We start from the raw sequence: 14,584 nt of genomic DNA, 5'->3' as shown, positions 1-14,584 counted from the left end.
AAGGATGTTTGGATTCTCAGCAGCCACATCTGCTTTTGAACTGTGTGTATAGCCTGTGCCCTGGCTGACCCCTCCCTCAACACCCCCCTTCTACTCAGAGGAAAGTTGTGGTTGTTGACCACTCTTTCGGGGTGGGAAAGGAATGTAATGTATGCATAGACTGCCCAGAATTTCCTGTTAGACACCCATTGCGAACCACCGCCCTGGGATGCATTCCAGAGATTGCAGCCCAGCTCCAGAAGAGAAGAAATGGTGCATTCATTTAAACGCTGGCCCTCGGGAGGGAACTCCTCCTCCTCCCATAAAAAAGGTATTTAGCTTATTCCGTAGTAACGTGGTTGTGAATTGAGCTGTATGGTGTCTTCAGGGTTGTAAAGTTCTCTGCCATCTCCATGTTTGAATGTCCCTGTCTTGGGAAACTCCCGGGTGCAGTTTCGCGGCCTTAACAGGGCCACGAAGGAGGCTTGGAACAGGACGTATTTTTATTTTTAATGTTCTGCTGTAAATACTTGGGTGATATAAATCTGCCGTGGAACACCTTTCTTAATTCTGCTCTCGTGACAATACAGAAGCTGCTTTGGAGAGCTGGTTTTGGTGCTTTGGGCACATTAGCAGTAGACTCGGTGCGAGAAGTCACTTTTCTCCCAGAAATTCTGACACTGGGTATTTGGCCATCTGATCCCTGTGCCGGCACATAGGCTGGCTTCACACCGTGGAAATTAAAGGCAGACCTTCTTCGTTTTCTGTAGCTGTCAAGATGCAGTTTCTTTACCTGGGAAGAAACTTGAATGGTTGAGGATGGACTCATAATGAGCAGCAAACGTTCCCACCGCTGGGCGCAGCTACTCTGATCTTTATCCCGAACTACTCCTTGGGTTGTGCAGAGATATCTGTGGAGCGCTGGGAGAGCTAGGGCAGATCAGAGATCAGGGCAGATGGGTGGGTGCTCCCAAAGGTGAGTCTGCGAAGGTCTGAACTGCTGTAGACCCCGGAGGTTTGGGTCCTGAAGCCTCCCCACGCCCGAAATCCAAACCAGGTCAGAACACACGAACTGTAAAAGGGCAGTGATTACCGGCTTGGGCACCTGCCACACTAATTAAAGAAACACTGCCTGTTTGGGGTCAACATTTCAGTTTCTGGATGTAGAAGGGAATCAGTTAGGTCAGGATGTGTGAGTAGAAACGCCCCCTCTCAGCCTGCATGTACCAGCCGGTTGTGAATTCAGTTGTGCCTCCCACGTTGGCATAAACATGGGTTGACAGCTCCACAGACCAGTCTTCCTGTTCCACCGAAGGACCAGACCCCACCGTCGGCCTTGGGGGACTTCCCCTGGGCATGCGGTCTTTCCAATCACAGCACTTTCTTTCTACCTGTACTTCATATGATTCCCTACAAAAGGCTTGAGTCCTAGGGTTCACTTTAAGCTTTACATGTGGAGTAGTTTTTATTTGTTTACTTTCTATTATTGTTGTTGATGTTGTTGTTGTTATTCAAAGAAACCTTCACTGGCTAGGTGAAGTTCTAAAGAGCCACTGTAAGTTCTATGTTTAGAGTTCACATAACGAAAACCAAAAGGGGCCTCTCTGTGTGTTTTCTCACAAAGCTGGGCAGTTTTTGTGAGGACCGTTGTCTGGACAGAAGCTGACTCCTGCGTGGTCACACGGCACTGCGTCTGAACCAGTCCTGATTTTCTGCTGCTGTGCTTCAAGCTGCTGGTAGATTTATTTTCTCTTACACAAACATGCATGCTGTGCTGCATCCACACAGGGAACCCCGTGGGGTAGGTAGTATGATACCCGTGTCAATAGTGTGGCTTAGTCAGAGGAAATCACACTGGCGAGCAAATGGCAGGGCTGGGACTTGAACCCAAATGTAATTCCAAAGCTCATTTTCTCTCCACGGAACTTGTACTTAAGGTCAATTTTTAAATAAGCAATCCCCATTCAGGCTCTTTATACAAAATGGTCCCCGTGTCTAATTTGCAAACGCCCTGACAATCTTTGATGCCGATCGATAGCCTGCATTAGCCACAGTTTAAAATGTGAAGTCAGCAGTTCCGGGTACAGAAGGGAGACAGTGGCATTCGTACCGTTGATCACGTCACTCCCCATTTTCATAGAATCAAACCCAAACTTGTCACCCCCACCTGACAGCCCTTGCCTCTTCTGTTTGGTCCTTCAAATAAATATCACATGCCCTTTCTCTCACCTGACACCCTTTACACATCGCCGTTTCCCCACTTCCCTGCACCCTCCAACAACGGTATGACACACTCAGTCCGGGTCTTTCCACTCTGCGTAGCCGAGGAGCTTACGTTTCAGGGATGAACCTTCCTGCTGCAGATAACATCACCCCAGTTCAGAGTGGCTCAAGAGAAAGAGCGGATTTATTCTCTTACGCAACTGAAAGTTCCAGAAGGGTCTGGTTTTCATGGAACCGAGCCCTCAGATGATACTGTCAGAGATCTGACCCTGTCCGTGTCTCAGCCCCCTTTTCCTCAGTGTTGCCTTCATGCTCGAGTAGGAGCTCTTCACTCCATGGCAAAGACGGTCACCAGGGGCTCCAGGCTTACAGCCTCCCAGCTTAGAAAAATGACAAAAACAACCTCTAACAGCTGTAGCATCCGTCCTGGGGCCGACTCTCCTTGGCCCAGGTCGAGCACTCTCTCAGCCAATCATGTGGCTCTGATTATGCAGGCCTTGGTAATGGACTGGAAGCCGGTGGGCTGAGAGTGGTTCCCTAGAGGAAAATTGAGGCACTTTTACCAGAAAGATGAGTAATGGATTCTGGCAGGCCAAAAATGTTAACTGTCTACTACGCTTCCCATCGCTAGCCGGTGCTTTGAAGACCCTGGTTCTTGCTACGGGGGCAGCCCTGTTCCCCGAGGGACCAAGGAGGTATTTGGGAAGGTTCCCATTTGCCTTTAGGATTAAGGGCTCAGGAAGGCAGCTACCTGTGCCTCCACTTTGAGCTGCCCATTCCCAGGCCTTCTCTAGGCCCCTCCTTTGCTGTGCTGGAGGATGGGGGTCCCTGCCCTGGGAGGAAGAAGAGAGGGAATGCATACAAGTGGGAAGCAGGATCTTCGCTTGCTGAGCTGCGGTGACACCAGGTCCAGGGCCTGGACAGGAGCATTAGTTCCCAGGATGTATCCAGGGAAATAGCTATGTGCCTGTTTATCCTCAGTGTCACGCTCTCCCTGAAGCTGTCAGAGGTCACAGGAGGCCAGGGTGAGGCCCGTGTCCAACAGCTCTGAGAAATGGAGACAGTTAAGTCTTAGCATCACTGCATCTGCTCCTGCTGGCGATCTCCCTTTCTCAGACTGTGGGATGTTCATGCCCACAGCCCAGCAGTCTGTGTGAAGAGAAAGGCAACTGCTGGGACCAGCTAGGGGCTTGTCTTCATGGGCAGGGCTAAGGAAGAGGAGGAGGGGTGGTCGCCCTGGCTGCTGTGGCTCAGTGGATTGAGCACTGGCCTTCGAACCGAAAGGTCACTGGTTCGATTCCTGGTCAGGGCACATGTCTGGGTTGTGGGCTAGGTCCCCAGTTGGGGGTGTGCAAGAGGCAATTGATTGATGTTTCTCTCACACATCGATGTTTCTCTCCCCTTCTTTCTCCCTCTGTTCCCCTCTCTCTGAAAATAAATAAATACAATCTTTTTTAAAAAAGAAAGAAAGAGCCCTGGCTAGCGTAGTTCAGTGGATTGAGCGCAAGCTATGGACCAAAGTGTCGCAGGTTCGATTCCCAGTCAGGGTACATATCTGGGTTGCAGGTCATGACCCCCAGCAACCACACATTGATGTTTCTCTCTCTCTCTTTCTCCCTCCCTTCCCTCTCTAAAAAAAAAATTAAAATTAAAATTAAAAAAAATAAAGAAAGACACTTACTTAATGCCTTCTTTCCACGTGGGCCTCCGCTGGTCTCGAAGTTGGTGGGTTGGAGAGCATCGCAGTCCAGGTGGGGCTGTGGGCTGGGATAGTAGCGCCGTTTACTTCCTGCGATGCTTTTAGCCATGCTGCTGTTGCCTGGTTGTTGCTTCACAGGCAGAGAGTGGGGAAGAGTGGGAGTAAGGCTGAACATTATATTTAGAAGTAGGCTATAGTTTCTCCTGAGCATCACAAAGTTGCTGAAAGAGAGCTTAACAAGATTATTTGCTCTCCCATTGTTAGAATGACATATGATTACCATAAAACCTTTGGAAAGTATACAGGGAAGAAATACGAGCACCCATAACCTGCCAATTATTGTTAACATTTAGACACATTTTTGCTTATCTTTTCTAACGTATAATCTCTTTTGTTTTGCACAGTTCTAATCAAGTCAGAAATACAATTTACTTATCTAGCTTTTCTGATCTAATATAATATAAACATGTGGTCCATTAAACTGTGAACTTCAATTTCATGTATCAACCAACACCCTTTGACCAGACTGTAGCTGGAGGAGAGGCAGCAGCCGGGGCGGGAAGCAGTAGGGTGGTTGGATTCAGACAGCCCTGGAGCCCCTTAGGCAGCAGTGAGCCCTGAGGGTAGGGTGAGGCCTGGCCCCTCCCACAGCAGCGGAAGTGAGGTGCTCACACTGCTCACCTCTTCCCACAGAGAAGGGCGAACCTGAGTAAGATGCCGTTTCCCCATCCGGGGCTGCCAGGCTCCCAAGTGACTCAAGCTCATTTAGTGACTCTCACTGTCTATTTATGGCCTGTAGCGGTACGTAATCAATCATACGGTAGAAATTATAAGTAGCTCACAGGCTGAGGATTTTTTTAGCTTGTAAGTTAGTTAGTTGTAGGGAGGTTTCTGTGATCCGAGGATGGAAATAGAATCTGGGAAGGTGCTTTTCACAGAGCCATTCGCTGCCCAACCTGGGTATTATCTGCTCAGAGTCTCTGAGACGTGAACAAGTAGCTCGTTCTGCAGAGAAAGGTGCTATCGGCCAGGAAAGAGGGAGGTTTTCTTTTTCTCCTCTGACCAAATGATTTGTGTATGGCACAAAAACTAAAACACCCAGGATAACAACAAAACAGTTTAACCAATCACATGTATTAAATGAGAGCATACTGCAGTAGTTTTCTCTCCGCTGGGCCTGGTCCCCCCTCTCCTTCTTAATCTGACCTAAGTTGTTTCGAGACTGCCTTCAGCATGGTGCATGGAGAGAGCACCCAACCTTGGAAACAGGCCCACGGGGTTTGCATCCCGGCACACGCAATTGCTGGTTGTATTTTCTCAGCAGTGATGTGGAAGCAATAACGCCTATCTCCTTGGGTAGCTGTAAGGATTGCATAAGATGGGGGTTGTAAGTGCTGGAATTCCGAGGGCTGGCCCTCGGTAAACAGTGACCACGGTCGCTTCCCACCACTGCTGCTAGGACGGCCTCTGTGTCTGGTGGTCCCAGGGGCCTGGCATGTGGGGCCTGAAATGGTACCCTGGGGCCTGCACCCAGAGATGCACCAGGCAGATAAAAGAGCCAGCTTTTCCTGCGATTTATGTTTCTAAAGCTCCCCTTCAGTGAATAATGGTCTGAAATTCACACTTCCTGGGCCATTTGCCCAAACGCAGGCTAGAAACCATCCATGCCAGAGGGAGTTGCTGGCAAAACAGCTTTTCCAACCTTTTTCAGAATTTCCACCTGAGTGCATTTGCTTTGCTAGAATACCTACCCCAAGACTTTCAGCAAAGGTTTTGCAATCTCTTGAGAGGGAAGGTGCTATACAAACCACTCAAGTGTTCAGAAATAGAAATTGTGCCAGAATTGCTTTTTGGGAGAAATACACTCCAGCAATTATCATGGGGACTCAAATCGTTTCCTAATTGGTGATTTTCCCATTAACCCAAAGCATGGTCCCTTTGCCTGTGGCCTCTTCTCTGACCCGCCCAGAAATGGTATGTGGTGGGACAGCCCTGGCAGCATTCCCAGGCACCAAGCTCCTCCCTCTCCTCTCCGAGCTGTCGGTTTCCTCCCCTCAGGTGTTTTTCATCCACTGTACTCTTTGCCTTCTCTTTCGGACTTGTGGCGGCTTGCCTTGCACGCTGGGTAACAGAGAGGCTCCATCACTCCCCCTGGAGCTTTAGTCCAGGCCGGGCCAGGGAATGAGTCCCTGGTACATACAACACTGCCCTGGGTCCCCTGAAGATGCGCTTTGCCCTGGCCAGCCCCGCTCAGGCCAGAGCACACCTTCTCTGCCCCCCACTTCCTGCTGTCTGTGTTTTAAGTGTGATGGAAGCTCTCAGCCTTGAGCTCTGCGAGTCTGGGCTCCCGTCAGCTTCTTGACAAATATCGGAGATGAGGAAGGGGGCTCCTTTGTGCCCTTCCACATCTTATGTCTTAACCCATGACATGAGCCATTTCCATGGTGAGCAGGGAGTATCTAAGAACCTAGTTTCAAAGCGCCCTCGGTACCCTTACTAGAGAAATGCTTCTCAGAGAGTGTCAAGTGTGATTTGTGCCTGCGAGGATCTTTGTTTTGAAGTGGTGCTGAGTGCAGGGTCAGAGACTGTCCCTGCTGGGTTCAGGAATGCAGATGGTGCCTGACCCTGCGGATGGGTCACTTACCAAGCCAGCAGCCCCCACTGGGCTGAGGCCAGAGGAATTCTGTCCAGCCAGCAGGACTGGCCTCCATCGACCAGCTGGCCTTCTGGGATTTCCATGTTGAATAACAGTCCTTCAGAGTAACTTCCTGAGCCCCCTGTCTTCTTGTCCTGAGTAGGTCTCCCAGTACCAGGGCCGGAGTGGTGGCGGGGGGTTGGGGGGTAGCGACTGCACAGTCACGTTTTCGCACTGCAGGGCAACTGTGAGGACATGCTGCAGTTGGCCACAGCGTGCTGTGTTTCTCTTTCCAGCATCCCAGTGTAACGTCAGCTTAAAGAAGCAGAGGAGCCGCAGCATCCTCAGCTCCTTCTTCTGCTGCTTCCGCGACTACAATGTGGAGGCCCCGCCAGCCAGCAGCCCCAGCGTGCTTCCGCCGCTGGTGGAGGAGAACGGCGGGCTGCAGAAGGTCAGTTCTGGTGGGGAACTGTGCACTCAGCGAAACTGCAGCAGCCGCACATCCGTCACATTCTGCACTCCTGTCCTTAGTAAGAGCCTATGACAGTATGTGTGCAGCCGTTTACTCAAAGATTTGAAATTACCAGTAAAGCCATCTTTCTTGTTAAAGGATATCAGCCATTCCCATGTAGCAACTGAAGATCATATTTGATGAGAGTCATAAGCGTTACTTCACATTTTTATAATATTCTTGGCAAGTTGAACGTATGAATAGAGAGTTAAATGACCACTAGCAGACCAAGAAATGGAAAGACAAAAGGGGAAACAGAGACATGGTGGGAAAGAGCCAATAATAAATATAAATGGGTTTAACTACCTTGTTTAATGACAAATTCATTATACATTCTTTTATAGGTATCAAATAAAAATTTTAAGACAATTGTCACAGGTGAAAAACAACAAATTCTGCCTACATGCTATCTACAGACATATTTGAAACAAAGTAACTCAGGACAGTTCAAAGGAAAAGAATGAGCAAAAAGACATCTCACAAGTATAAGAAAAAAGATAATGGGTTACAATATTAATTCAGTCAAAACAGCAGTTCAGGTAGAAATCACTGAAAGAGGCAAAGGGGAGTGTTCACTATGAAGGCAGCTGAGACTGAGGACACAGAAGTCCTAAGTCTTTACATCCCAAACAAATTGAGCAAAGGTCATGAACAGGCATTTCACAAAAGAAGGAATACAGTTGGTCAATAAACAGAAAAATTTGTTCAATGCAAATACAAACTAAATGAGATCCTTTTCCATTATCAAATGATCAAAGGTAATATTTGGGTCTGGTGTGGGGGTAGTGAGAGGGAGGGTAGAGGGTATAAATTGGTCATTGGTAGGAATGTTCATTGTTTATACCTTTCTGGAGGAAAATTTGGGATCTGATCTTAAAACCTTAAAAGATATGCCTGTGTGTTTCCCGAAGCAGTTCCACCTTACTGACATAATTGTAGATGTGTAAAGATTTAGTAAAAAGCCCTGGCTGGTATGGCTCAGTGGATTGAGTGCTGGCCTGCAAACCAAAGGGTCACCAGTTCAATTCCCAGTCAAGGCACATGTCTGGGTTTTCGGCCCAGGACCCCAGTAGGGGGCGCACAAGAAGAAACTGCACATTGATGTTTCTCTCTCTCCGTTTCTCCTTCCATTCCCCTCTCTAAAAATAAAGTCTTTTAAAAATATATTTTTAAAAAGATTTAACAATAAAATATGATCCAGAATACATTATAATATTGCAAAATTATAAGCAACCTAATGATGAACAATAGACAATAAAAGACCTACAGAGTAACCATACAGTAAACAGCTGTTAAACATGTCTCATAAATATTACTGATATAGGAAAATGTTCACAATATATCACTTCAGAGAAAAAGGCTAAAATATAGTAGGTAACTATATTCATAATTATGTATGTAGTCATGCACACACACACAAGCATTTATAAGACAGGACTGATACCCTGGCTAGTGTGGCTCAGTGGAATGAGTGCCAGCCTGTAAACCGAAAGGTCGCCGGTTCAATTCCCAGTCAGGGCACATACCTAGGTTGCGGGCCCGGTCCCCAGTTGGGGGTGTGTGAGAGGCAACTGATCTATTTATCTCTCACACATTGCTGTTTCTCTCCCTCTCCTTCCTCCTCCTGTCCCTTCTCTCTAAAAAGTAAATAAATAAAATCTTTTTTAAAAGAAAAGACTAGAATGTTCTATGCCAAAATATGAAGAAGTTATCTCAGACTGGTGGGATTCTATATACAATTTTCTCCTCTGCGTTTTATTCCTTTCTCCTTTTTCTTTTTTCTTTTTCCAGTTTTCATGGAATTAGCTTAAATTACTTTTGTGGTTAGAAAATACATTATTTGGAAAGGACACGTGAGTGTGAGGGAGGAGATTCTGGGAAGATGAGGGCCTGAGCACATGGCCCAGACCATTTAAATTCCCTCTCTGAATGAACCCAGGTGAGCCTACAGTACAGCCGGGAAGGGCATTAAGGCCTCCAGCTTTCCTGATACCTCCAGGGGAAAGAGCAGGCGCAGGAGTCACTCTCTCTAGTCCTCAGTGAGACGCAGCCACCCCCAGCAGAGGGAACTGCTTGCCTCGATGGAGTCCTAGAACAAAGGCGTGAAACGTGCAGTCCTGTGAGGTCAGCCAGCCCGTAGGAGCCTGTGGGCCGACCTGAAGTGTGTAGTCCTTGGAGCGGCCCTACTGGTGAGCTAGCTGAATTGCTCTCCATTCTCATGCCCTGGACGAGCCGCCCACAGTACCAGGACTCTCTCCATCTCTCTGCGGTTTGCTAGTTTGGGCTCCACTGAACCGTGAAAACATCACCCCTTACCGGGCCTCGCAGTGCTCGCTCATTCAGTCCAAGCTGGAAAATTAGAATATCAGACTCAGACTGAGGTAAGACTAATAGAAGAGATAGATGAGAACTTTAACAGGCAACTCAGGAAATGATATTTCAGGGACTGAATTTTAAATGCAAAAGTAACTTTTAGAACTCAAAAAATATCCCATGATGTCTAAATATAAAAATTCAGAGAACAAACTGAGAAAACGGAGAATGAGAATGGTCACTGAGGAGAACTGAACTAATGTTCTGGAAGAGCAACTGGGAGAAATATCTTACAATGTGGACCAGGGCCACGGAGATGGCAAGTGGGTGAGGGTTGGGGAGACATCCAGGAGACCTAGCGTGCAAATAATAGGAGTGCCAGAAGGACAATAAGTAATAGAAGACATTTTTCTTGCGCTGAAAAAACTTGAATTTGCACATTGGAAGGGTACCAAATCTACACCAAGATGAGTAGGGGCAAGCAAGGGAACACAGGCCTAGATATATGCTGATTACATTCTGAAATTTCATCAGTGACACTGAAAGCCAGAAGGCTATGAAAAATGTTTATAGGCTACTGAGAGAAAATAATTACAAACCAAAAACTCTATATGTGATCAAGATACCATTTATCTGTTAAGGAAAAACGATGTACATTTTCAGACATACAGTGATTCAGAGAAGGGGGCGAAAGAAATCTGGGTGGGATTGATATTCGGTTACAACATAATTATAGAAAGTGTAGGAATAAATATAACTGTTGGTAGTAAAATTATATATAACAAGTAGTACAGTAAGAAAATAGATCCTCAAAATTAACAGAGAGTGAAAGGGGAAATAAACAGAAATGTGAACAAGCCATACATATTAAGGAAAGGGAAAAAGAACAAGTAATAAAGAGTAAACCTAACATGAAGAGTAGGCATAAAACCAAGTTTAATAAACCAAGTTTGATAAACCAAATTCTCCTAATGAAAGACCAACACTGTGTGGCTTGAGACATGCGGCTGTGTATGTTTCCAAGAATATACCTGTATCAGATAGGAGTGATTTTGGCAGCAAGTAAAAGAAAACCGACAAACACCGATAATAGCTTAAACAAATAGGGGACTATTTTTGTCAGATAAAAAGCCTGAGATTGGTCAGTGCTGGGGTTAGTTCAGGTGCCTGATGATACCGTCAGGCACCCAGACTCTTTCTGTTCCTTTGTCTTTTCATCTCTGCTCCACCATCCTTGGCATATTTGCCTTCATCCGCATGCGTGTTGTTTATCATCTCAAAGTCACAAGCTTCAGCCATCATAGCCACACTGAAGGGAAAAACAGAGGGAGGAGTCGTCTAGCCATGTCTGTCCCTTTTATGGAAAGTAATGGCTCTCACAGAAAACCCCAGGAGACTTCTGCCTATGTCTGATTGGCCAGAACTTGGTCACATGGCTGCCCTGCAGCAGTGAGGGAGGCCCGAAAGGGGAAGAATTTAAACCAGCAAAAAGAATCAGAAAACAAAGCCAGAGCTCTTTTCACACAAGAGAAAAGAGGAGTGACTACTCAGTGGATGCACTTACTAGTCAGTGTGGGTTCAGTTAGGCCGCGTTAGTAACATCCCCCCAAACCCCGAGGCTTAAAATAATAAAAAATTAATTTTTCACTCACGCCGCATGTTTGTCATGGGTGGGCTGAACCTTCTGCTCTGTGGCACAGTTCAATAGAAATATAATGTGAGCCACATATAAGTTAAATTTTTCTAGTAGCCCCATTTTTATATATTTTTAAGACAAATTAATTTTAATATTTTATTTAACATAATATGTCCGAAATATTATTTCAACATGTAATCAATAGAAAAAATTATAAATGAGATAAAATTTACATTCTCTTTTATCTCATAATTCTCCAAAAGCTGGTGTGTTTTACAGTTACAGTGCCTCTTCATTCAGACCAGCCACCTTTTATGTGCTCAGTAGCCTCGTGTGACTAATAACCATCACTATTGGATTGTATAACTCCATTGACTCCGTCATGTCCTCATTCATTCATGGACCAAGACATAGGAAAGCCCCGTGTCTGCTCTGTGATTGTCACAGCAGGAAAAAGGGAACATGGTGGTATCACTGGCCCCTGAAGTTTTCACTCAGAAGTAACGTGTCTCATTCCTGTGGACCAAGCCCTGGACTAAGACAGAATAACGTGGCAGCTGAGAAGGTGGGGCTTAGCTTGTGTTACTGCTCACGTGACCATAAGCCCATTACTTTAACTATATAACAAGATACATTCAATGTTTGGTATACCATTACTTTAAAAAAAAAGAAGTAACATGCCTTGTTTCAGCTTACATTTTACTGACCAAGGCAGCTCAAGGGGCATGAAAATGCAACCCTACCTTGTGCCCACAAAGAAGGCTGGAATTATTTGATGACCTGTGCTAATGACTGTTACAGTAGGTGGCAGATAGTTTCCAACCCAGGATCTGACATGCCATGATTTTTTAAGGTGGAAAATAAAAAGATGGGCAAAATGTACAGAGCAGATCAAGTAAAAAGCAAAAGTGGCAATGTTAATATCAGCTAAAACAGAATTTAAGGCCAAACACATTAAACAGAGAAAAAGGGACATTTTATGATGATAAAAGGTCTCATATGTGAAGTATATAATAGCCATAAACCTTTATATACCAAGCAATAGTACAGCCAAATAACTAGAAGAAACATATTTAAACATGATAAAAAGCCATTTTCTAAAAATAAACAGTAAACAGCATAGGAAAATCATTGGCAGTTTCTGGCCGATATAATAAGAAAATAAAACAATTGGCCCAAATATGGAAAAGATGCAAAATTAGTTTTATTTGCAGATGACATGATTACTTCCATATAAAACCCAAAAACACTACCCAAAAATTAGAATTATTAAAAAGTTTCAAGATGGTAGCTCTTATTTATGAAGAAACATGCTGTGTTTCTGGATAGGGAGACTTCACATTTATGTAGAAGAAAAATGTGTAAGAACAGCTGAGAAATTTGGGGGGAAAATAATGAGAGATGAATTGCCGCACCAGACACTGAACCTTACTCTTCGCTGGTGCAGAAAAGCATATCCGTGAGATCAGTGTGAGACATTCCACTGTAAACAGTGTCGCAGCCCCAGAGTCTGCTCTGACCCCTCAGTGTGCTCGTAATCCGCACCCCCCCCCCCATTTAAAAATCATCGCTGTAGAAAATCGCCATTAGTGAAGGGAACACAGTTTGTGCCCTGGGCCTGTAGAGGGTAAAGAAAGAGGAGAATCACTGCTGTCACAGTAAAAGTCACTTTACAGCTGTTCCTGCGCAGACGAAATGACCCAGGGGAATGGAGTCGCATCCGCGGACGGCTCCCTAGAGGAGTTGGCTGCTGTGTCCGCGAGGAAAGGCCTTCACCGGCAGTTCCCTGGCAGAGCGGAGCTCCTCTGGATTTAGCGTTCATTCACGGACTTCCCTCAGTTAACATTTGTCAAAGTGGCTTTTTAAAGAATGAAGTACAGGAATCCTGCGTAACGCATCATTTGCACAACACTTGACTGTATTCGATCTGTGAGACCAGACCCCATAGAAAGAGCCCGTGTCAGCGTGGACCAACCGATTCCCAGAGGAGGACCCTCTGCCCTTTGCTCTCAGCTCGGCCAGGGCACCTGGGACACCAGCCCAGGCCCATTAGATTCTAGGCCTTGCTCCTCTGCCAACTCCTCAGCTCTCCCCGCTTTTCGGAACTCGGCGTGTCCGAGGAGCGGGGCGGGCTGTGGGCAGCATGCAGCAGATGGCCTCTGGGGTGGCAGCCCTTGCCACCGTCCCCATACACCCTGGACCTGCAGGCCAGTGGCCCAGAGTAAGTGTCTGCAGATGGTGGTGAGAAGCTAGAACATGTCAGCACCTAGAAGGCCCCCGTGGCAGAGACACAGGAGGACTTCTAAGGATGAGGACAAAGTGAACGAGGTTTCTGGACACTCACTAATACGTGCATGCTCCTTGTGTGCATGCGCGCACACACACACACACACATACATACATGTAACCTCTGGGGGAATTTTCAAGCCCAAATATCTGTCTAGTGTTGCACCTCTGGTCATTGCCTGTGTTTGTCAAGCCCTTTGGGTGTTACTGTTGTCTCTCTCATCAGCATTGACACGCTCATCTCGTTGAAGGTGTACGTGTTGGTGGGGGTGCTGTGTACAGTCCCCCGATAGCACGGTGTCCCCAACTGGAGGCCATTTTGCCCCCTAGGGAACAATGTTGGGGATGTCTTTGGTTGTCACTACTAGGGGTTCTACTGGCATCTAGTGGGTAGAGGCCAGGGATGCCATCAAACATCCCACAGTATCCAAGACAGCCCCCCCGTGCCATGGCAAAGAGTCATCAGGCCGAGTGTCAGTAGTGTTGGGCTTGAGAAACCCTACTCCACAGTGACCGGGTCTGTGAGGCTTTGTGAGCTTCTGGTTAAAATCTCCCCCACGAAGAGCAGCGACCTGCTCCCAGATCCTGAGGCTGGGAATAATACCGTTTAAGAGCTTCAGAAATGAACTTCTGTGTATGTTCTTGAAAACTGGGATTGGATTTGAGAGCACCAACATGTTGAAGAGGAGCCCAGCTCTGCCTTGAATAATGGCAGAAGGCAGTGTAGAACCCTTCAGGCAAGTCCCCAGTGTCCCGGAAATGTCAAGAGCCATCAAGACTATCTCAGGAGAAAACAGTATGTTTCCGTTACACCGCGGAGGTGAAGACCAGGTCTGGAGACGATCAGGAAGTTGTTAAATGGCTCTTCGAGTCAGAGCAGAGCTCAGAAAGGTGCCAGCCACCTGCCACTGTGGACAATCAGGTCTGGCCCCTTTCTGGGAGAACCCTGTCACTGGACGTCCCTTAATAAAAGATGGTTACGCTTTCACAAGTGGCTCAGCGTGGGAGACCGTGAGAGCATCCCCTTACCAGGGACCACATGCTGCTCTCTTGCCCCCTCCATCCCACCATCTAAAAAAGAAAAAGAAGCACAGAAAGTGGAAATGCTCCATGGAGATAAATTCGTGCTTTTATGAGCATTTTTTAGTGATGCTGAAATGAAGCGTTTCCCTCCGCCATGTTGGGAATGGCCGGCATCCACCGCTGAGGAAGCGGTGGAGGTTCTTCCTTGGGACCTGGATTGTCGTGACAGTCCCTGTGAACACAGGTTCCATTCCCCTTAACGGGAAAGCTGCCCTGTGT

General features: G+C 46.7%; 1 protein-coding gene across 1 annotated transcript in view; it reads left to right on the top strand.

Moving 5' to 3' along the window:
- Positions 1-14,584, top strand: part of CTDSPL (CTD small phosphatase like) — a 113,883-nt gene that overhangs the window by 73,821 nt on the left and 25,478 nt on the right. Inside the window, exon 2 of the mRNA XM_045856875.1 lies at positions 6,833-6,987. Coding sequence (XP_045712831.1) covers positions 6,833-6,987 — 155 coding nt within the window. The remainder of the gene's footprint in view (positions 1-6,832; positions 6,988-14,584) is intronic.

Source organism: Phyllostomus hastatus, unplaced genomic scaffold (assembly GCF_019186645.2).
Source record: "Phyllostomus hastatus isolate PE091 unplaced genomic scaffold, TTU_PhHast_1.1 phas_scaffold_129, whole genome shotgun sequence".
In the NCBI taxonomy this organism is placed as follows: Eukaryota; Metazoa; Chordata; class Mammalia; order Chiroptera; family Phyllostomidae; genus Phyllostomus; species Phyllostomus hastatus.
The sequence above is the reverse complement of the archived record's forward strand: the minus strand, read 5'-3'. Positions and strand labels throughout refer to the sequence as shown.